The sequence below is a fragment of the Ciconia boyciana genome, chromosome 8 (genome assembly GCF_034638445.1).
Source record: "Ciconia boyciana chromosome 8, ASM3463844v1, whole genome shotgun sequence".
NCBI classification, from domain to species: Eukaryota; Metazoa; Chordata; class Aves; order Ciconiiformes; family Ciconiidae; genus Ciconia; species Ciconia boyciana.
In genome coordinates this window covers 30,348,156-30,371,048 of record NC_132941.1, presented here as the reverse complement: position 1 = coordinate 30,371,048, position 22,893 = coordinate 30,348,156, and the positions used below count along the sequence as shown (strand labels likewise).

The following is a 22,893-nucleotide window of genomic DNA, read 5'->3' as shown; positions in this document are numbered from 1 at the left end:
GTATCAACAGAATTTGTCCACCTTGAGGTCTCAGCTCATTTAAATGAGCAACAAAAACCATCTGGAGAATATTAGTAATGAAATAAATAAAAAGAGACATTGGAATTAATCAGTGTAAAAAACAGTTCAAATACATGAAACTTCTGTGTAATGACTGCAAACTGCAAGATTGGTCATACATAAATGCCTTAGTTACAGCAGGCAAAATTTTCAATTGTAAGAATGTGGAGATGAAGCATGGGGTTTATTTTAAAGACACAATGCTTAATCACTGGAAACAAAGTCCCTGAGACTGAGATTTTCAAGACATATCATGGATAAGCCTGTATGAGACTGTCTCACCTGAAGGAGTCCTAAAATGGTGAGGCTTTCATTTCTACTCTTACGTCAAAGAGTATTGGAAATAGGTGGGTTTAACAGAGTTTAAAAATATTATCCAAGGCTACTTAACCAGTTCTTCATAAAAATAATTACTTCACTGGACATAACTATTAGTTATGAGATTATTACGATATGATTTTTTAGGAAATAAAGACAAAAACAGATATTCAGGCCCCTTCCATTTGCTGAAAAAGTAAAGAGGAAAAAATAATGAGAAAGTCTGTGATTAAGGCATAGAAATGAGCTTGGCTGGAGCCTAATTTCGTACTTTTTACTGGCTAAAATTAGATGTTGCTTATTCAGTACACTGAAAATACTGAAGACATAGGCAAGAAAAAACAAGGGAATAAATCCCTCAGTAGTTCAAAAAGAAAATAAACAGTTTTCATAGGGCTGTCACTGGAGAAAGAAAGAGGATTTACAATTAAGTCCCATGTTTCCATTGTGGTAGTCAGATACTCTAAATAAATTCTATGTTCTAACTGAATAAGAAATACCTGAATAAGCTTCCCAGAGAGTTAGAAATAGCTACTAAAAAAAAATTAGAAACTCCAGTTTCCTCCCATCTAGCCCCAGGACAAAAGTATTTTTCTTTCATAGACCTTGCTCAAAAGTCTTAAAATACTTCCAAATTTAAAATTATTCATACACTTTTAAATTTTGAAAAACTAATCCTGAAACTACAGCACAGTTTCATCCAGTAGGTCTATTTTTCACATTCAATATCCTACTCAATTACTTAGGGGACACTTTTTACTGCTCTCTTCCTCTCAAGAGAGAATATGCTGGATTCTGCTTTATTCTGCGTAAGAACTGCTTAACTTTTCATAACACAGCTCAAACCTAATTGCGTTCCTCAAATATATCACTTTTAGTAAAATTAAGATGTAAAACTCTAAATGTAAACATCCTTAATAGTATTAACATGGCAAAGAACTGGCACCTGAGAAGAAGTTTATTTGCTCACACAGTAAAACAATACAAGAAATGGCACACCTCTCTTCTCTTTCTTTTCTTTTTTTTTTTTTAATACAGTGGATTTAGCTCTCCTGCAAGGACTTTTAAAGATAAAGATTCACTGTGATATTGGTTAGTTTTCCTTTAAGTGAAACTAAAAATCAGACAAAAAAATCTTACTTGTTGTCTCAATTAAGAATGACAATGTTATGCAGATTTACCTACAAGGGCAAACATACAGGTAATCCCAGAAACACGCAATCTTTCTGGCTGCAACACATACACATGACACAAAGATATTAGTTCAAAATTTTTAATAAAATAAATTCAAATACATCTCATTCTCTGTCCATTACTACATTGTTAAATATCAAAGAAATACATACTTTTAAGAAACTGGGGAAAAAAAATTGAGCCACAAAAGTTGGTATTGAATATATAACTCAAAATCCAGTTTGTCAAGTTTGTCAAAATTAAGCAAATCGATCTTACTATCCACCACTTAACATAACCATTACCAATTCTTAAAAGACACTGCTAAAATATTTACAATAAATAAATAACTTACATCATTTAAAGTAAATGCTTTACAGTTTCCTGAATCAAGTTAGTAAAATCAAGAGTACCAATGCAAATCATGTATAAACAAATCTGGAACATAATTCCCTCTACAAAAGGAATTATAGTAGGAGGAAAACATGTAATAGTCTATTGCATACCATACTTTAGAAACAGTACATATACACGTCTAAAGACTCCAGTACAATCTTCATTGTCTTTTCTTGCGCGAGAGGTTGAATATGGTCCATATGCCTAAATAAGTAAATGCAGCAGCATGCAGTCTTGTTTGTCACCATGTTTTAAGGTAGGGACAAACCTGTTTACACGAGCTAGTACTGGAAAGTACATAAAATACTCAGCCTTCAATAAACTGAACCAAGAACATTCAGCATCACAGAAAAGGTACAGAAATGCCTTGTAAGATCAGGCCCATACTAACTGCCTTAAGGAGATCTTTTCTAGCACTTGTCACTGTACAAGTTCCCCCTAGTTTTATTTGTGTAGATACAGCATTTTTTAGAATAGAATGTATGCCAAGAAACTTGTTTCCAAATTGCAAGATTTCTAATAATGTTAAATACATCTTGTCATTATTTATTGAAATGGTTGAAGAGACTTTCATATGTACCATCTGAAAAATACATGCATTGTTCTTGCATCCTGAAAACTTGTACAAAAAAAAGAAAAAAAAAAAGAAAATAAAAGATGCTTAAGTTGTGGTCTGCTGAGTTCAGCTTCTACAGAGCTGGCAAGTATTTGAATATGAAAATCATTGCATTTTGTTCAAATCGGTTTATTCAATTTCATTTTTAAAGAAGAAAAGATGTCTAACTACTAGCTTAAAAGGCAATATAACCATGTGTGTAACTCCTGGAATGGTGATAAAGCTAAATAACTAACAGCTTGAAACCCATACAAAATGTGGGTATAATTTTAAAACTGTGTAATTCTTAACATTAATCTAATGAAGCCTAGAAGATCAAGTGCAAAAAAAATGTTTATAGCTAACTAATGTTTATTTTGATCTGTCTCCTGGTTTGACTCCAGGAAATTAACCACATTTTGGCAAATAAAAACGTCAGACAACAGCAGTTCCACAGTAACAGATAGCTTTTTTTTAAACTTCAAGTAATTTACTCACCAATATAATTTGAGGACTGACAGTGTAGTTTTACAGGAAAGTCTTAAAAAAAATTTAGTTGAGGTGCAAGAATTGTTTCATAAGTTCGTATGTGGTAAAAGCCACAGCCTGGGAAGGAATACAACGAATGTAATTTAGAGATAAACCACGGTATAATCCTCTTCGTATTCCATGTTGTTGATACACATATTTCAGTGTCTGCACCATTGTACTGGAAAAATAAAAACTCAAATCATTATTGGATACACATATTCAATAGTCAAAATCACTTTCTGCAAATACAAGACACTTGTTTTACTTGGTTCTTAAGAGATCTATGGAGAAAAACCCATGGGACTCCATGTAGCAAAGCATTATAGTCTTTTTATAGACTACAGACTTGTTATAGACTCAGAAGACAGTCTGAGCTTCTGCAAGAAATTTGGGCACAAGGGCTGGGAAATGGAAAAAGGACAGTGCAATCCCATTTAAAGAAGTTTCAGTCTGAAATTACCTGCCCTAAAAGACACAATAAGACATTTTACACCAGAATGGCTATGCATATTGTGTTGCCTATCTGGCAGGAAGGAGTTGAGAAGCATCAATTCTTCTTATAAATGTAATACAGAGTAACAGGAACATAATTTGCCCAATGTAGCACACACTTCTTGCATGAAAGATCAGTATTTAGGGCTTGTATCCCATTCTCTTTCTTTGAGCACAGGATCATACCCATCCTTCTAAAGCTCTGCATATAAAATTTATGTTTAGCTCTGTATTCTACATCTTGCATGTGCATAGCTCCCTCCACCATGACACAGGCCTAGTGTTTTCTCTCAAAAGAGAAATGCTAGGATTTGTGTAAGTATATAATATTTGACCTTATTAAAAGCAGAATTTGCAGTGTATATGCAAGGAGAATTATTTTCCTCACGTAGTAAATCTGTGAGGAAATTTTACTCCCTTGAGTAAAAATCTGTAAAGTGCTCAATATTTCCAAGCTATTGAAGACATTGCTCTTTGAGAATGTCTTCCATATGCCTCAAAGCTTCAAGATTTCCTACTTTTTTATCCTCTCATCCTCTAAAGACATATATATCTACTCTCCTTCAAAGCACAGCTCTCTCCAAACACGGTCACAACAATATTATTAAATTGGGAAGCCTAAAGTCTGTAAAGGTAGTTCTCACAAATGCAGGAAGTAAAACCCAAAGCACAATTAACACATTTTTAATTTAAAAGTACCTGGAGTGGAAAATAGCCAAGCAAAAAATACCTTAGGCTGCTAAGGAAAACAGAGCAGCAACTTTCACAGTAAGCAACATCTATGTGGTTTACAAAAGTCACTAAGACAGACTACTGTTAGTAAGATCCAATTTGCCATGCAGGAGGTTCACACTGCACCACACTGGATTCAGACATACACAATTCCACAAGGTTGAAAGTAACCAAGACAAAACTGTCCTGGAATTGAATTTGGTTGAGACAATTTGAAATTCAGAAAGTTTTTCAAGATGAGAGCTGATTTAATACTATGATTTTAAGGATATTATGGTACTTCTGCTTCTACTGGTCTGAATCATATGACTAAAAAAACTAGAGGAACCCCAACTACACGTGGGGTGTGGGACATTACTGTAGCTTTTACAGTAATGTAAAAGAAAGGTCAAATAAAACAGTATTATGTAAAACCATCTTATGGAACAGATTCTGCACCATTAAAAAACATTTTGAAACATTTCGTTTCAGTAGAAGCATGCAGTCTCTCTTGGGGATTCTGCTGATATTAAAGACAGACATCGCAAGTTGAGTTAAAATACCAAAAAACTATGTTACTAATACAAACAGAGTATTAGTAAAAAAAGTGCCATTGTGATTTCAGTTATTTTTTTAACCCCGGAGTGATAATGGCAGCTTTTGTCTGTGTGGGAACTTACTCATTAAAGGAATGAAGAAATCAACAACATAGTAGCCTCATAGTAGCCTTAGTAGCCTTTTTTTTTTTTTTTTAAACTTTAAAACTAAGAATTTAACTTAGCTCAGACATCTAAGAATTCAGTTACGACAGATGAAAATACTTACAGGCACTTTTCAGAGTCTGGGAGAACCGCTCCTAACTGCATCCTCCTACGAGTTACATCAAGGGGATATCTACGGAGGAGATATTTGAACAGCAGTTCAACCAGATGTGTGATGACTATATGAATATTGTTTAAAAAAATACAAAGAAGTCCATGTGTAACCTCCAAGCTCCCTTTTCAGTGAGTCAGGAATCCAGCTCAGATTCTCAACACAGCTGAAAGTTCTCCAAAAAGGGAGACTTCCCCTATACAACCAAAACCAGCAAATCAGATCTCTTAATATATTCCATTTGGCACGAGTAAGGAAGACACATGAAGATCAGATGAGAGTATAAAACAGTCTGTAAAACGCTGGAGGGAGAAGACACCTGAATCGAAAATAAAATTAACAGTTTAAGGATTAATAGAAAATGACATTTGTAATGCAGTGATTCAGTGAAAAATTGATGCCATTTAAGTCCATTAAATTAATTTATTTTATGGACAAAATAAAGTATGATAAGGACAGCAAGAGAATGGAGAAAGCAGGCAAAGTAATAAAAAAAACCTAATGCCAAATACAATATCCAAGATTTTTTTTTCTTTTTTGTTGTTGGTTGTTTTTTTTTTTTTTAAATTCTATGGCTTCACAGATGACATTGTTTTGAAAATAAATTGGAATAATAAAATTCTGCATATTATGTTCATGGTCGAAATTTCATAGCTTACCAAACGAGATTCCAACTGATTTTAGGAGATTTGTCTGAATTTGTTTAATTGACTCAATGCATCTATCTTTAAAGACCCTGAAGATTAAATAGATATTTAGTAAATGAAACAATAGGAAATAACTGAATTCCAGTGTCTGATTAACCTGATATAAAAACCTTACTAATAACTAGACTTACATAAAATCATATTCTCAGATAAAAGTTTCTTTAGAATGAACAGCTATATAGAAAAAAAACCCCAAACAACACCCAAACTTACGATATCGTCTGAGCTATTGCTCCAGCTATGCCACCACACAGCAGATTTACATGTGTTTTCAAAACTAAGACATCAGGGTTATCTAATGAAGGCCGTCCAAGCAAGTTAGGTGCTTGAGCAAGTCCAATGCTCTTTAAGGTACCAAAGGTAAAAAATGAAAAACCTAAAAGGAAATTTAATTTTATGTACTTTCATAAAAAAGCAAACTATTTGTTGATGCATCATCATCATAAACAAAAAGCTGCAATTACAAAATGAAGCTATTTTCCAATTCCTTTAGAAGTTTTTCTTAAGCAGAAAGAAATAGACAAATAATATTTTTAACTTCTACAGTAACTTCCGTCCAAATGAATTAGTGTTTCTAATTAACATTAAAAGAATGTTTTAGATAAGATAGACTGTGGGGTTTAAATTACTGGATTGCTGTTAAGAGTAACGCCTAAAATCTTTTTAACTGAAGAACAGCTCTCGTCTTTTAAATATGAATGTAGTTTAGCTGGGCAGTTCTGATGTTCCTCCATCCCACGTCACCCACTGCTTTAGCTTGTTTAAGTATTTACATAAAAGTCACCAGGAGATGGAGCCAATACAGAGGCTCTAAGCCTCAATCTAGAGAGTGCTCTGCTCTCTCATGGATCTACCTGTTTGAGAGAAATATCCTACATGTTTTCTTCTGGGAAAACTGGGAAGCAGAAGAGAAAGAACCACTATTCTATCTCTCTCCCTCTCGACTCCAAGTTTCAGAAAAGCTAGGCTTTGCCTATTGAAGATGCTTTAACACACATCGATCCATTTTAGATTAAGATTGAAGAGTCGCAAATGCGTCTAACTGGCCTCCCCTCTCCATTCAGTAAAAAACAGAATCCTTGATTTTAACAGAAGCTAATTAACTACGTGTGCAAATATATTCTGTAAATTTAGTAGTGCACATAACTGCTGAAGGGCTGCCACGTTCTGTTTTCAACTTACCCGCATATGGCGCCATTCCTACAACAGTTGGCATCAGCCCTCTGTAGAACCCACTAAAACCACCTTCCTTTGAAAGAAAAATACAAGTACATTTGTGGCAAGAAATACAACAAATGTCTTAACAAGCTATACGACTGTTCATACAGATTCACATGACAGCAATCTGACTAGCATCATCTAGCATCAAAGAGGTAACATCAAGTTCCATTTCTTGTGCCTGAAGAATTGAGGGGACAACTGCCTGGCTCCATAGGAAATAAAGAAGTGAAAATAGAGGAGAAAAATCTACATCCAACATCATAATCTAGGAGACATTTCTGCATTATACGTATCCCTCCTCCCCAGTCATTACTACCTGTTCGTGAAAAGCAACTTCTTTCTGCTGTTTTTGACCTCCCACTTAAATGAGTCTTAGCTACATCTTAGCAGCCAAGTGGAAGGAAGCATCCAGATAATTTTTTACATTAAAAAATTCAACGTGCTCGCAATGAAGTCATGTTACTTTCCACCAAGCTACTATTTTCAATGCAGTGCAGCATTCTTTAAAGAGCATACTTTGCTTTGACAGGACTGAAGATTAAAAGAAAAAATACCTTTGTGTAAATCATCTTGAATGCATGGATAATTCCCATGTACTTGTGTTCCCCTTTTACTTGGAACGCCAGACGAACTCTAACCATATCAAGAGGGTAAGTACAAATCACTGCTGTAATACCTTTATTAAAAACAAAAACAAAACAAGCAAACAAAACTCACCTACACCTTATCTGATTCTAGGATTATTTTGAAAATTAGAATTTCCTTTTGTGGCAGTGAATATAATAGCATATACAAATTATTTTGTTAAAGAAACACTTAAAGTCACTTATAATCAGCAAATAGGAACACTAACTTCAGCAACACACTAAGGATTTATGTTTATACTTGGTGTTCACTGAAGCTGCACACCTAGGCCTTGATTTTCCAAAGATTTATGGGCCTAACTGTATTCACATGAGCAATCGTATGTAAGTGCATGGCTCATAAGCATCAGGCTAGTCAAGTGCATCAGCTTTACTGGATTGCAACCATGAAACCTAAGCCTAACATATCTTTTTAAAAAAAAAAAATCAAACCACCAAATTTACATGTTTATTTTCAAAAAGGTGTTAGAATTTGAAGTGATTACTGGATATAGATACACCTATCTATCTACTGCATCTGCAAATACTAAATATATTCTAATGACATTTAAAATAAAGTCGGGATTGTACTGATGAAGAGTACTTAACTGCGTTGCATTACTGCATTTTAACAGTTCATGTTACACCAGCACTTCTGTTTTAAAACTTTGACCAAAAAAGCTATTTCTAGACTTAAGATGCCAAAAAAATCAAATCTTAGGACTCATCCAGTTATGAACTGCTTCAAAACTGATTAGATATTGACCAACTTGTAATTCTGGAAACAGAACTCCAGTACAGAGAACAACTCCTCTAACAGTTACCTGAATAACAAATTCTTTCCTACTGCTAGTTTTTGAGGTAAACCACTCAATTGCTGACAAATTATTTGGAGGGAATAGTTAAAACTGTTTACTAAAAACAGAGGTCATTTTCTGGTGGTATACCACTGTCACTAAAAAAACAAAAATACATTGGGAAAAGGAGAAAAAGAAAGCAAAAACCTTTGTGATTGATAGTGTTTTCTAGCAGCCGCTTCGATTTAGCTAAACATCACCCCTAAAAATTGGTCATAGAGAAGATAAGCACACTTTTTATGCTGGCAGGAAATTGCCACTTCCTCTTAAGTTTTAATAGTCTCTTAATGATATCTCTTTTTGTAGGTGTATCATTTCCCCTCCATTCCACAAGGTCAAGAGAAAACACAACAGGGAGGGTAAAAAACCCAAACCAACAACAAAACCCAAACACAACACAACTCCAGCAAACAAATTCTTCATAACTTTTATGTCTGGAGAGAAAAAAAAAACAACTTTAGTAAGCTGAATGATCTGACAGAAGATATCAGGATTAGATGAGGAGGAAAAAAAAACGAATTAACAACATAAGTGAGCTATCCAAACAGCTGACACTGGTCAACTGTCAACTGAGAGTAAAGTTTGTGACCTTCTGGAGTATCCTACCCATAATTTATTTTAGAAGACAAAACCATCTCTTTCAGAGGTTTCGGACAATTCCTCTGAACAAAAAGCAGACATCTGCAGTTGATTTCTGATGTTGTCTCACCCATAGGGTTCAAAAGTTGGAAGCTGCAAAACACCAAAACAACTTTAGGACTGTTTCCACTGACCTACATTATTAAATGCAATCCCTCAGACTACAGACTTTTCCTAATGGATTGCCTGAGATGTCCAGAAATACTGTAAAATGGATGAATTCAAGCAGTTTAAAAAAATAAAATAAAAAAAGAGGAAAAAAGCTTTTACAGAGCTTAAGAGTTCACAAGAAAGTCATCCCACTTCAGCAAACAGACAACTTTATCCCCCTTCTCTTTCCAACCTGCACTGATATGTATCCAGGAATATTCTCTGAACAAAGACTAGCAAACAGACCAACCAAGAGTTTGGTGAATGCACTAACTAGTGAACACAGTCCAAAAATAGTACAATTGAAAAAAAAAAAAATCAGATGGAACTGAAAGAAACCATATGTAGTAAGGATTTAAATAGGAAATTTTTTATTTTTTTTTTTTACTTAAAATCCTCTAGCCATGAATTCTGAAAAAAATGGGATTTCTAACATCAGCCACAAAATATGCTTTCTTGAAGCAATTGGGAGAGGCATGTTACTGCTTACTGTTCATATAAGCAGAATGTACATACAAGGGATCAAGATTTCCTTTGGGGCTCAGAAGAGACGCTATCCTTTCTGGGAGGAATGGCAGCCAGCTTTGGGACACAAAGTCATTGTGGTGAAGTCTACAAAATTACTAATCTCATCTCTACTCCCTAAATATTATGCGTTATCAGAAGTCAGACCACAGCATCTTAAGGCTGATTCCCTATCTTGAGGAAGCAAAATCTATGCCAAATAATTAGAGTTGAGCCAAAAATCTCTTCCATGGTTGGTTAAACAGTGCAGAATATCTCAACAGTTAAGAAATACATACTGCAATTCCCAGTGTCTGATCTGAAATAATCATAATAGGGCAATGTAGCTCCTCCCTCCTTTAAGGAAAAACTTCAAAAACAGCAGACTTTTTCATTGCCAATGCTGACTCAGAAGTCAAGGAAGTCAGGGGAAGACCATTCTTCACTTACCATATTGTCCTCAAGCACCTTTGACCACTCCTGGGGACAAGATACTAGGTTACACAGACCTTTACTGAGTCTTAGCGTCAATGAAGCACAACAGGAATTAGACTGTCCTTGATTTGCTTCCCAGGCTTTGAGAGTTAACAATGAGATTAGCTGTATAGGGATTTATCTCTGTCTCCCAATTTCCCTACTATTCCTCCATTCTTAGTAAGTTTCTTTCTTTGAAAATAAAAATTAAAAAATCATCTGGAGCAAGAAAAAAACCAAAACAAGTGAAATACATTTATAAAGATCAGGTACTGCAAACATATCTGATACGCAAGTTTTTATTATTTCTGTGTCATGCTCTCTGTACTTTATCAATAATTACGTAGGTCAAATTAAGTACTACCAGGTAGTAGTACCAGAAGTATACAGTAGTATGCCGAAGTACCAGTAGTGCCAGAAGTATACAGTTCAAAAAGTGATAAGCACAAGTCACAGCCTTGAACTGCAGAAGATATGCTCCTTAACTAGTATAAAGTAGATTAATTTATCAAGGAGGCATCTTCTGAACAAAACAAAGTTTCAGGAACTATACATACAGACAAATAGCTGATGACAAAGAATATTTATCAGACAGGTTGAAGAACTGCCTGATTTACAAGTCCTAATATTTCTAGACCTCCAATATAGAATTCTGTTTCCTTCTGAATTGCAGCTGAAGAAATAAACAGCACAGATTCTTTTAAAATGTTGACTCAAATAGGTAACTGTTAATTACATACTATTTAAAATTTGAGACAGCAGTATCCTCCTAGATCAGTACTATTTTCCAATCGCTTTTAGTAAAAGTAAAAAGATAAAAGCATACTTTCTGTATCAGTTTCATGGAACTTGAGTTTATTCTAGATTAAAAAAGCCAAAAAAGACTAGATGTTATTTTGAAGTTAATCAAGTACAGGGGAGGAAATACACATTTCTGTGTTTTAATTCAGATTTTTCAATTAGAAAACTAAAAAAATATTTAGATTTGCAAAATCATCCTGTGATACAGGTGTTATTTGATCATTTTGTTTCCTAAACCCCACTAACCTCTATGATTTCTCTATCTTCTCCCCAGCTCTGTCTTTCCTTAAAAGAAGTTATACACCATTTATCTGTTAATGAGGTGTTACAGCTGAAATTTGAATCACACAAGGCTCAGGAAATTCAGAGTTAAAGTTTCCACAGTAACTTTAACTTGGCCTCCTTAAATATATGCATTACAATAGGTTTTTCTTTTCTCTCACTCCACTGCCCCCATCCTCATTGCCTTGTTTTTCCCTGTGGATATGCTTTTGATCCTGTTTATCAGTTACAGAAGATACTCAAATGTTTCCCACCACTTTGAAGCAGGTCTGTTGACTGCTAGTAATGTTGGAAACACTGACATAAGCAAGATTTAAGTATGAGTAGTGTACACAGAAGTGAAAGCAGACAGCTGTGTGGCTTGATGGTGTAGAGGGGACAAAAAGGGAAGGGAAACAAGAGCTATCCATTTTCAACTGCATAATATTGGATTCCAAGAAACTGTGAAGACCCCAACACTCCACCAACAGTGTCTCCACCAACACTGGGGTGCATGCAACACACTGTCTCCTTTAGTCATTTAAACTTGGAAGAAACAATATCCCATATTGGAGCCAGCAAGAGACTAAGCCACAGGAGTTAAAGCAAGAAATATTACCAATTGCTTTTAAAAGTCTTTTCTTACTTTGTTTGCAAGTCTAGAGAACTTAGAATCATAGAATGGTTTGGGTTGGAAGGGATCTTAAAGATCACCTAGTTCCAACCCCACTGCCATGGGCAGGGACACCTTCCACTAGACCAGGTTGCTCAAAGCCCCATCCAACCTGGCCTTGAACACTTCCAGGAAGGGGGCATCCACAACCTGTTCCAGTACCTCACCACCCTCACAGTGAAAAATTTCTTCCTTATATCTAAACTAAATCTACCGTCTTTCACTTTAAAGCCATTACCCCTTGTCCTATCACTACATGCCCTTGTAAACAGTCCCTCTCCAGCTTTCTTCTAGGCGCCCTTCAGGTACTGGAAGGCTGCTTAAGGTGTCCACAGAGCCTTCTCTTCTCCAGGCTGAACAACCCCAGCTCTCTCAGCCTGTCTTCACAGAAGTGCTCCAGCCCCCTGACCATCTTCATGGCCCTCCTCTGGACTCACTCAAACAGGTCCACGTCCTTCTTACACTGGGGGCCCCAGAGCTGAACACAGTACTCCAGGTGGGGTCTCACAATAGCAGAGGAGAGGGGGAGAATCACCTCAACCTGCTGGTCACACTTCTTTTGATGCAGCCCAGGATATGGTTGGCTTCCTGGGCTGCAAGCAGACATTGCCAGGTCATGTTGAGCTTCTCATCAACCAACACCCCCAAGTCCTTCTCCTCAGGGCTGCTCTCAATCCATTCTCCGCCCAGCCTGTATTTGTGCTTGGGATTGCCCCAAACCATATGCAGGACCTTGCACTTGGCCTTGTTGAACTTCATGAGGTTCACATGGGCCCACCTCTCAAGCCTGTCAAGGTCCCTCTGGATGGCACCCCTTCCCTCCAGTGTGTCGACCGCACTACACAGCTGGGCATCATTGGCAAACTTGCTGAGGGTGCACTCAATCCCGCTGTCCATGTCACTGACAAAGGTGTTAAACAGCACCGGTCCCAATACCAACCCCTGAGGAATGCCACTCATCACTGGTCTCCACTTGGACATCGAGCCGTTGACCACAACTCTTTGAGTGCGACCATCCAGCTAATTCCTTATCCACCGAGTGAACTTCTGTATCAGATTTCAAACTCAACGCTCTTCTTAGCACCTCATTCCTCCCATATATCTTCTCGGCATACTCAACATAAACCCTCCCCTCTTATTTATCTAATGAATATCCCAAAATGCAGTTAATGCCACCTAGTAAACAAATAGTAGGACACTCACATGTGATACTCTTACTATACCTGACTGCTGTATTCATTTCACTGCACACCTAAGTCTGGCTCATCTATTCAGTTCTGGGGTTCTTAATACCAGACTACTGAATATATTGTACTTAAATGCACCACACAAAGCATTTAATTTGATCAGGGTTTCCAGATGGTACTGTATATTAATTTTATTTCTGTTACTCTAACCACACAAAACAGATTTAACCAGTAAGGTGCTTAAAATTATGCCGGATGCTATTAGTTTATCTACGCAAAGAATTCCAGCATGTCCAACACTGACAGAGTTAAGCTGATTATTCAATGTTTTCACAGTGCCTCACAAGTCAGGTTCCATGTCTCTGACAGGGCTCCAGAAAAAGCTAATAATAAGCTTTTGGAAAAAAAAAACCCATAAAAAACCTAAAGTGTTCTTTAGTACAGTTAAAGTCAGGGGGAAAGAAAGAAAAAAAGGGGGGAGGGGAAATATTTTTTCCCACTTCTTTCAGATAGAAGGCCAGCCAAGCTCTGGAACATATCTTGCCAAATGGGTTTTGCTAATTTTTAGGATCTTTGAATTGTTTCATTTCATTGTCTGATGGCATGCAAAGCCAAAATACTTTCATGAGATCTTGCTAGTTTAACTAAAGGCAGTATGAGCAAACCCCAGTATTTTGATTCCAGAAGAAGCTAAATATTAATACTCCTGTGTAAGTATTTAAGGACTGTCACTAGACAGTATTGAGCCTGTTTTACAAAGTAAAAGCCCATGAAGAACCACCTTAATTAAAAATCAGTTCACTATTACTTACCTTCCCCTGTTTTTTCTTAGCTACGTTTGGCTGAATGACTAGCAAGAGGAAATAAGAAATGTATAATCATACTATATACTGACAGTTACAAGTGGATTTTTCTACTGCTATTGCACTAATTGATAAATGATGTTTTTTAATGTTCACACATATGCTCTAAAGAGTATCATGACAATCCTGCATTGGATGTTGAAAAGTACAGACATTTCTGGCAAATCCAAAGAATCCACCCATTTAAGGAGCTGCACTTCTCTCTATTTCTATGGGCTTATATTGAACCCAGTAGCAATGGCAGACAGGCTGATGAGCCAATTCTACTAAACCCTGCATCTTTATACTTCATCTTGTTGACACTCGATTTCTTATTTTTTAAAAGCCATAATAAATGCTGTAAAAACTGTGCTTTACAACACAGCACAGAATTCAGTGCTTGAACAAATATATTTTAAAGAATACTCTTAGACGAACAGTTTTCAATTAGGCAACTATTTGTTACATTAACCATTTACTAGTATTTTTGCTTAATACAAATTTGCAACAGTTTGACCTGAAAACACATCAAATCATCCTCTAAACAAATATTAACTTTTCAGCAAACGGGATGTCTGAAATCCAAGTACAAAACCATACCTGCCATGGATCCAGCCATTAATCGATGCACATGCCCTGAAATCCCAAGTTGCTTCTTTATTACCTACAAAATACAGAACATTTACAATAGTCATATATCAGAAAATACAGGGAAGTACGTCACACAGTTTATTAGCACATTAGTGCAAACTCTGTAGCTGTTTCCAAGAAGTTTACAACACTACAAATTCAAACCAGAGCACTTAATTACTGTTAAAAGAATTTTCTGAACATTGCTGCTGTTACCAATTTCTTATTAAAAACATGAAAGTGCTAAAATTCTACTAACAAGGCAGAACAATTAGTTGAAAGTATTTGTACTGTTTACTTCAGAAACTAGATTGTTTATTTAGTTATCTTTAATGTGTGTCAAACAAGGCAAACTGAATGCTATCCTTGTTGCATGATAGAGAGCAAAGGACGCTGAGCAAAGTTGAAAAGTGACACATTTGAGAAGAGTAAATTAGTAAATTTTTCTCCTATGCTCAGCATGTGAAACATACTCCTATAAAGATATTTTTGAGACTTTGTTTAACTGGATTTTTTTTAAAAAAAAAAAAAGGAGAAGAGAGAGAAATCGGACAAGCATTTGAGAGCAAGAACTTCCTAAGTTACATTACGTCCTGGAAGGAAGTTCGAAATTAGTTTCCAGGCTTTTATCAAATAAGTGAGACTATTTAAGAAACAGTTTCTGCTATAAAGAAGATCATTTCATATCTTCCTTCTTTAAGAATTGGGTTTTTTTTCCTTTTACACATTCCTGCAGAACATCTTGAATGTTTGTTGTCAATTAATAGATGAAAAAAACCTGTGATGCTAAACGGCTTCTCAAAATTTGCAGATTCATAAATCATTTCATTATAAAGCATGGCATGCAGTCTTGTATTCAACACAACATAAAACAAGCATGGATCAACAGCACTTACAATTATACCACAAAAAAAGAACATATGAAACTCATTACAGTTACTTCTTTGTATCAGCCTTCTGAAATTTGCTCTTTTGGGAAGGGATCACAATTTCAATCTCACTGTCTTCAATTTACTTCACTGGATACTAAATCTGACCTTTCAAACACAGAATTCCTCATGGCTAACAGTAAAATTGTATTTTTCACCACATATAAGCAATGTTTAAAAACATGTTCATGCTAACACCTGACCTCCAAAAGATGTTGCAGGGATTCATTACGTATTTATTGTGAAAGAGTAAATGCACAAGAGCAGAAAGGAATCCACAAATCCTGCAGGATCCTGAAATGAGCATTTTCTCTTCCAGGTAATTTTTATCTAGAGCCTGACATAGTCATTTGTCAGGTCGAATATAACAGTCATATCCAGACAGACTTTCAAGTTTAAATTATTCCATCCATCAAGTACCAAGAATCCCAACACAATATAATAAAGAGGTTCCATTTTACATTTTGTTCCTACATTATTCACAAAGGGCTACCTTACAGCAATACAAATACCAGCAGACTTTAGATTACCTTTTTCTTTCATTAAAAAAAAGTATTATTCTCAACAATACAAAGGTACAAAAATCGGTGGGAATTTTTTTCCTTAAGCAACACTGCAAACAGTTTCACTGTTGCCCTGACATTTTTAATGGGTAGATTCAGATAAAATTAAGCAACTTTAGAAAAGACATGCAGCTAATTAATAAGACACAAAAGTTTCACTGTTAGTTTTGATCACTTAAAGAATCTGTATTCATTGTAGGCAGAAAAAAAGAAAAGGAAAACAAAATAAATTCAACTACCTTTTTATATTGGTCAAATGCCATAAACTGAATTGCACCATATGGAAAGATTCTAATCATCATTGCCCCGTTTCCTTTATACAGCCCAAGGTAACCTTCCTTTTTGGGGACAGCACACAATGTAGAAAACACTCCTGCCAGCAATACAAAAAGAGGTATTTAACAATTACACTGGGGGGAGGAAAAAAACCAAACCAAGCAAATATTACTGACAATAAGAAAGTATGCATAGAAGTAAGGCTGGATCATGTTGCTCTTGTAACTATGGAGAGTGGAAAATCCACTTTCAATGCCCAAACACGGCCAGGAGGAGGTTTAAGGTTAAGTTTTATCAGCTTTCTCACCTCCCAGACTCAGTGGACCTCTTTCTGAGTTCATGCATTCAGGCCCCATGACTCGCCTGGACTGCAAGCAATCCTATTGCAGATGATACTGTCCACTCACAGAAACTAATACTAGCAACAGAAAGAAGGAAACTGGTTGACTTGCAATTCAGTCAATCCAAAATAAATAAATAAATACTTAAAAATCTAAAGCCATGGGAAAACAATCTAATATTGCTACACACTAAATTACAGATTAAATGCTGTCACTGAGGAAATGAAGTGAACAAGTTTAAGACTCTCATTACTTACAACTTAAACATCTCACACTTCCTGTCCCAGAGTTGTTGCAACAAGAAGCAATCCTATTCCCTTTTAATAGGTGGGAAAGAATGCAAGATCACACAAAGTTTGGGCAAAACCTACAGTTTTATTATAAACATATTGTTAGTTATGCACAACTGCTATCAAATTGACTTTTTTTTTTTAAAGGAATAAACTAACAGTTAAACAGTTTTCATTCATATGCAACTACTTAATAATATAAGAGCTGAACATGAAAAAGGCTTACACATTTATCTTACTTTCAGGTAGAAAAAAAAAAGAGTAGATAAAAAGAGCAGTTGACAAACTTTAATCTGAAGTTTAAATAAAACAAGTATTAATTAGTTTCTGGGGTTCTAAGAATACAATATTAAATGTATTTTTAAGACATCACACTTATTACATGCCTCTGAAAATACTTATGCCATGAGTAGAATTTCTTTCTACCCTGCAATGATGAATTACTGTTCTTATTTCTTAAAACACATGCTCTGAGATCCATGTGACACGAACTCCACAGAGCAAGGGCAGTAAAAACATTTAGTGAGGACTTTGATGAACTAATCCATCATGTCTCTGCACTTAGAGGTATCCCATCCACATAATTTTCTTTTTTGCCTACATGTAACAAGGACATGCATTCAAGTCAGACACATTTCTAATAATCAGAATCATATCTAACACTCTAAAAAGGGAATGATATAAGATTTTACTTGCCAGTTATGGCACAGTACAAAGCAAACAGAAAATAAGGATTTAAAATACCAGTCAAACCAATTATTTCAGCCTTCAATTCTTAGACTGCAGATTTGAGTGCATACTTATGTGACCGTGTTACCAAAATGCCACATTACTTGTGTTTCCCTTTTTGGTACAGTGAAGTGAATACATAGCCCTTGAACTTTGTTTCAAGATTTATTTTTCCAGCTTTTAAAAAAAAATTACCTTTAGTCTCTAAGTTAAAAATTCCAAGTTTCATTACATGTAAACTTAACCAACTCAAAATTATTATTTTTTTCTTGATGACTGTAACACACTTAAATTTTGGAACATAAGTTATGAAATATTTCAAGAACATATGACTTAGAATACCTCAAATACTATGCACAAGAGGGCACTGTTACAGCCCCACAGAGAATGATTCTGAACATGCTGACAACTGTGAATTTACGCTCTCACCATGATGCAACACAGATGCCGAATACAGATCGCCTGCACCTTACGCCAAGCACAAACCCACTTCTATCTTCAATTCATACCCACCATGCTGCTGTCTGCAAGCATAAGCGCACATGAGTCCTGCAGGATCCGGCGGTCACTGTCTTGTAATCACTAGCCCCCATGAGGGCTACCAAGCTCTGAAAATCACGATTCCCATAGCCCCTGGAAACCGGCCGTCACTGTCACCGTAGCAGACTGCAGCAGTTACCAGCAGTGACGGTTTTTACATAAACGATCCAAGCTTTGAACCTGCGATTAGCAGTCTCCTGCTGGCTTCAGTGAGAGGAAGATCAAGCCTAGCTCTTATATGCCTTATTGAGGATTATTCTGACATCTCAATCTCTAACACATCAACCAATACCACAACTTACTCGCACAGGGCTTTGTTTTTTCTTTTTAAACACCAACAAAACGTGGCACAGAGACTGACCAGATGAATATAACCTTATGTCTGATTAGCTCCTTTTTTTATCAGCCACATTGCTGAATAAATCAACATACCCAAGCCATACACATTGCATTTAAAACCAAAAATTAGACACACAGCAGCCATCTTACCTAGATGTTTGTAATGGTGGTTATGAGCTTGCAGCAAAATCTTTACTCGATCCAGTGGTGCAGTAGTTGTTTTGGCACAACATCCTGCAACACCTTTCCAAGAGGGGGAAAAAGAAAAGTGATGGGATGCAAAAGTTCTTTATGTCAGCAGATAAATAAGGGATTTTTCTAATGTATCTTTAAATGGAATAGGGGAGGAGAAACTCAGGAACTGGAAAAAGCCCCAATGACAAGTAAACAGCCTCTATTAGAAGTATGTTACAAAACCCTTAAAAGCCTTAATGAAATGTATAAGCTACTTTTGCTGATTACAAAAACCCAGGCCACCATCTCTCCCAGCCGCTGAAGTCACAGCAGAAGCTTTCAGAGAAAGTTACTCAAGAGTTTTCCACCCTGCTTCCTCCTTCCCTTCTGCAGAGGACAGGTAGCTGCTCTCCCAGAGGAGCAGGCTATGTGTCCGCTGCGTACCCTGCGCTACCTCAGAGCGAGATCCAACAGTGAGCGCAGCCTGATGTGAAAACTTTAAATAAACAAAACATCTTCCTACCCCTTGGCAAACCGGACAGCTGGGACAACACCCTGTAGGAAGAATAAATAGGCTTTTTCTCCAAGAGGTTAATAACGTGGGGTTGTGTTTGCTAGGCCGCCCCCCTTCACACCACCTTAATCTTCAAAACAGCAGCCGCGACCGTCCCGGGGCACGGATAACCCGCCTTCCCCGAGGACCCCGACGAGGGATTGGGCTCTTTGAACGTTTAACTGGCGACTACTCGGGGCTCCTCGCTGGGTCTGACACGCGCGCGAGCCACTTGCGTGTACCGAGTCACCTGCACTCGCACATCAGGGGAATACAGGGGAAAAAAGTAGAAGAGAGCCCCTGCCTCCCCAGGAGACGATACCCTCGACACAGTTTTGCCGGGGATATTGACACGGAAGTGACCTCCGCCCGCCGCGCCGCCCCCGGACCCCGGCCACCGGACGGGCGCCTCGCAGGGCGGCGCGGCCTCGCAGGAGGCCGTCCCGGCGCGGCTCCCCTGCTCTCCCCCGGCAAAGCCCGGCCTTCCGCCCCTGGCGGCCCGCAGAGACCGGGCACCGCACGCCGCCGGGCAGGGGCCCGCCCGGGGCACCCACCTCCGGCGATGAAGGAGCGCAGCCAGTAGAAGTCGCGGCGGGCTGCGCCTGGGGGCAGCGCGGCGCCGGGCCCCGCCGCCGCCGGGGAAGCCATGGGGCAGGGCAGGGCTGGGCGCGGGACGCGGGCGGCGGCGGCTCCCTCAGGCGGCCAGCGGGCAGCGCGTGGTGCCGCGCGGCGCCCCCGCCGCGGCGCAGGGGCGGAGCTCGGGGCGGCCCCCGCCGTCACTGCGGTCCCGGCCGCGCCGAGCCGCGGCCGCCGGGCCGCGCCGCGCCGCGGCGCCTGCGGATCGCGTCAGAGGCGGCGGTTGCAGGGCGGCCCGCCCCGGTGTCGCCTCCCCTCGGGCGGCGGCGGCCCGAGGAGGCCGAGGGTCGCCCGGGTAAGGCCCGAGGTAACCCGCCCGCAGCCGCCGCAGCGGCCGATTCTCACCGTTTACTTGGTCCAGAGCAGACCGGCCCGTACGATGCAGCGGAGAGGTGGCTGAGAAGGGACCCGGCTTCTCAGCTGGCGGTGGAAATTGTTAGTACCCCCGGGGATCGCCTGCTGCTGCTTAGACGTGGTCATCGATGCCCTATTCCAACAAATACATATTTTTAGGTCTGGAGGTGCACGCGACCAAAGCCTAACTAGCGTTAATTAGGCTATACGATGAAGTACATCGATTTTTTTTTTAAGCATTTAAATAGCTACTTAAACTTCGTGCTAGAACATCAATATTTATTTTGTCTACAACGGTAGTTTAAGATCTGGCAAAAAATGTGCAGTATTTTTACTCATATTCAGGTTTCAAAATGCATCAGAAAGGGAAGTAGATATTACAAAACAAAAGCAGCTTTTTTTAAATCAGGAAGGTCAAACCCAGTATCGTCTCTGCAGCTGTCAATATTTTTTGCAATTTCTTAGGTTTTCTGCACTGTCTCTGTTGAATACAGTGTATAGAGCTTTCCAGGAGGCATGTAGTTAAACTTTTGTTCTGACTCTTGAATAAAACCACCACACACTCTCTGAATGCTGGTGGACAGTACAAGGAAGGAAAGCATACCTGATGCCAGATACTGCTGAGGAAGTTAATGCTGTCAGCTTTTCTCTCAGTTTTCTGCAGTTACTCATACATTTCTCATACACTTTTTGCCCCATACATCTTGACTTGAGTTTCAAGTATTTCATATACCAAGATCTCTTTTTTAAAAGTCAGTCTTTTAACATGAAGAAAACAGTCAAAGAGATCTCGGTGCTTGCACAAGTAAAATGAACCCATTTCCAAACAAATTTGCTGGAACATTTTTTCTTCCTGCTTGTGTCAAACTGCCTTCAACAGAAATTACTCATTTTTTCCTTTAATAGGTTACATTCCTTAAAATTAAGTTTGCTTCAGCATTGGGAAAACTTTATTTTGCTCTGTTTGATCATTATGTAATTTATGTATTTGGGAAATGGCTGTTACAATACACACTTTTTCCAATAATAAAAAAATATAGCAAAGGTGGACAGATTTCTTCCAGAAAATATGGAATAAGTCCTTTATAGCAGAAAACTCTCAAGCCTTTTTACATTTTTTAATATACCTGGGAAATTCATAATTTTTGTTGAAGTCACTCTGATGTTTAAGTCTCTAATGGAAAAGCAACTCTTCTGCGAGTTATTGAAGCAAGCTTTATAGTCACTGTTGATGTGGTTTTCCCCAGCCAATTTGTATTCTTTTGGGATTCTGCTCAGGAAAAGCCTCCCCCCTGCCATAGCAATCATACTGCTTTAACAGCTCCAACTGTAGAAACTCAATTTATTTACTGATTTCACACAGAAAAGTGTTGCAACTGCACTAACAGCTGAAAGTCATCTAGTTTCTAGAGTTTCACCAGTGACTAGAAAAATCAGATAACCGCATAAATGGACTGTTACTTCTTTTGGATACAGGCAGGATATTTCAGGAAGGTACTTTGTCAACCCTTGTAATTTAGGGAAGTGTACACCATAAGTGCATACTGTTTAGTAAAGCAATAAGAAACTTGCATTGCAAAATTAAGCAGAACGTCTCATAAAGAGATACTAACACACAAAGGAATTCAGCAAAGAGCTTTATGTATAGCTTTTTTTTTTTTTAGTACTTGCTGGTATAAAATGCTCTGAAGTTCTGTTTTCTTTACTAGCTTCTGTAGTAGTTCCTTATTTGCACCTTCAAATCTTAACATTCTCACTGCTGTCACTTCATCTTTTTACCTTGAAGTGTTTATGCCCTTTACAGAATTTCTCTGGTGACTTCTCTTTTATGACCCATTCTTAAAAGTCATCAGCATTTTTTATGTCACTTAGGTTATGCTCATGCCTGACACTATGTCATCCTTCCTTGGCAAATTGATGATAAACGGGGGAAGACATTAAAGTCAAGGTACTCAAGTGCAGAGCTGCTAACTTGAAGAAAAATTCAAGCTGGTAGGTAGTTTTATCTATAGCTGTAATTTGTTTCTGAATTTGTTGTGGTTGAGGATGCTTGTTTTTTTGTAAAGATGTTTCAAATATTTATTTATTTAAATAAATTTTCAAGGCTAAAGTTAGGTAAGCTATTCTCATGGCAGTTGTTGCTGAAAAAGATTGTCGTCAGTGCTCTTAAAATGCTGATGTACATCCAACTCTGTTTTGAGACAGTTGTACAAATTATTTTGAAGTGTCATGCCTCTGGGCTATAGGGATCAGAAAATTTTTTTTCCACTTTATACTTGCTTCTAGTCTTTACTAGTTAGTGATTGGAAGTAATACCTATCTAGTTGTCTGTTTGTTTGCCCCAAACCATATCGAAAACCACAAGAAGTACAGAACTTTTCCCACATGAGGCTCAGAAATTTGAGGATTTTTTTTCCTTCTTCTGCAAGAGGCATTATGGCTTGCAGATTG

General features: G+C 37.8%; 1 protein-coding gene across 6 annotated transcripts; it reads right to left on the bottom strand.

The window, feature by feature from the left end:
* Positions 1-1,656: 1,656 nt before the first annotated feature.
* SLC25A16 (solute carrier family 25 member 16) lies at positions 1,657-20,259 on the bottom strand. 6 transcript variants are annotated; one of them, XM_072870094.1, is made up of 11 exons: positions 20,007-20,259; positions 19,423-19,454; positions 18,876-18,968; positions 17,085-17,194; positions 16,450-16,583; positions 14,689-14,752; positions 7,632-7,753; positions 7,039-7,105; positions 6,070-6,232; positions 5,102-5,170; positions 1,657-3,251 (listed from the first exon to the last, which is right to left on the bottom strand). In XM_072870094.1, exons 5-11 carry the CDS (start codon positions 16,510-16,512, stop codon positions 3,095-3,097), a joined length of 705 nt encoding a protein of 234 aa, XP_072726195.1. In that variant the 5' UTR covers positions 16,513-16,583; positions 17,085-17,194; positions 18,876-18,968; positions 19,423-19,454; positions 20,007-20,259; the 3' UTR covers positions 1,657-3,094. The 6 variants fall into 6 exon arrangements, 5 of the variants coding, with proteins under 5 accessions (XP_072726195.1, XP_072726192.1, XP_072726194.1 ...); XM_072870091.1 differs by lacking the exon at positions 17,085-17,194 and adding an exon at positions 16,794-16,904; XM_072870093.1 differs by lacking the exon at positions 17,085-17,194.
* Positions 20,260-22,893: the final 2,634 nt, after the last annotated feature.

Bases quoted from the DNA above. Each gene is read 5' to 3' on its own strand.
- SLC25A16 (XM_072870090.1), bottom strand. From the start codon at position 20,100: ATGGCTTCCCCGGCGGCGGCGGGGCCCGGCGCCGCGCTGCCCCCAGGC. The intron at 18,969-20,006 runs GTGGGTGCCCCG...CCTCTTGGAAAG, and splicing joins GCGCTCCTTCATCGCCGGAG to GTGTTGCAGGATGTTGTGCC. The intron at 7,754-14,688 runs GTATGGTTTTGT...TTTTTAATAAAG, and splicing joins AATGGCTGGATCCATGGCAG to GTATTACAGCAGTGATTTGT.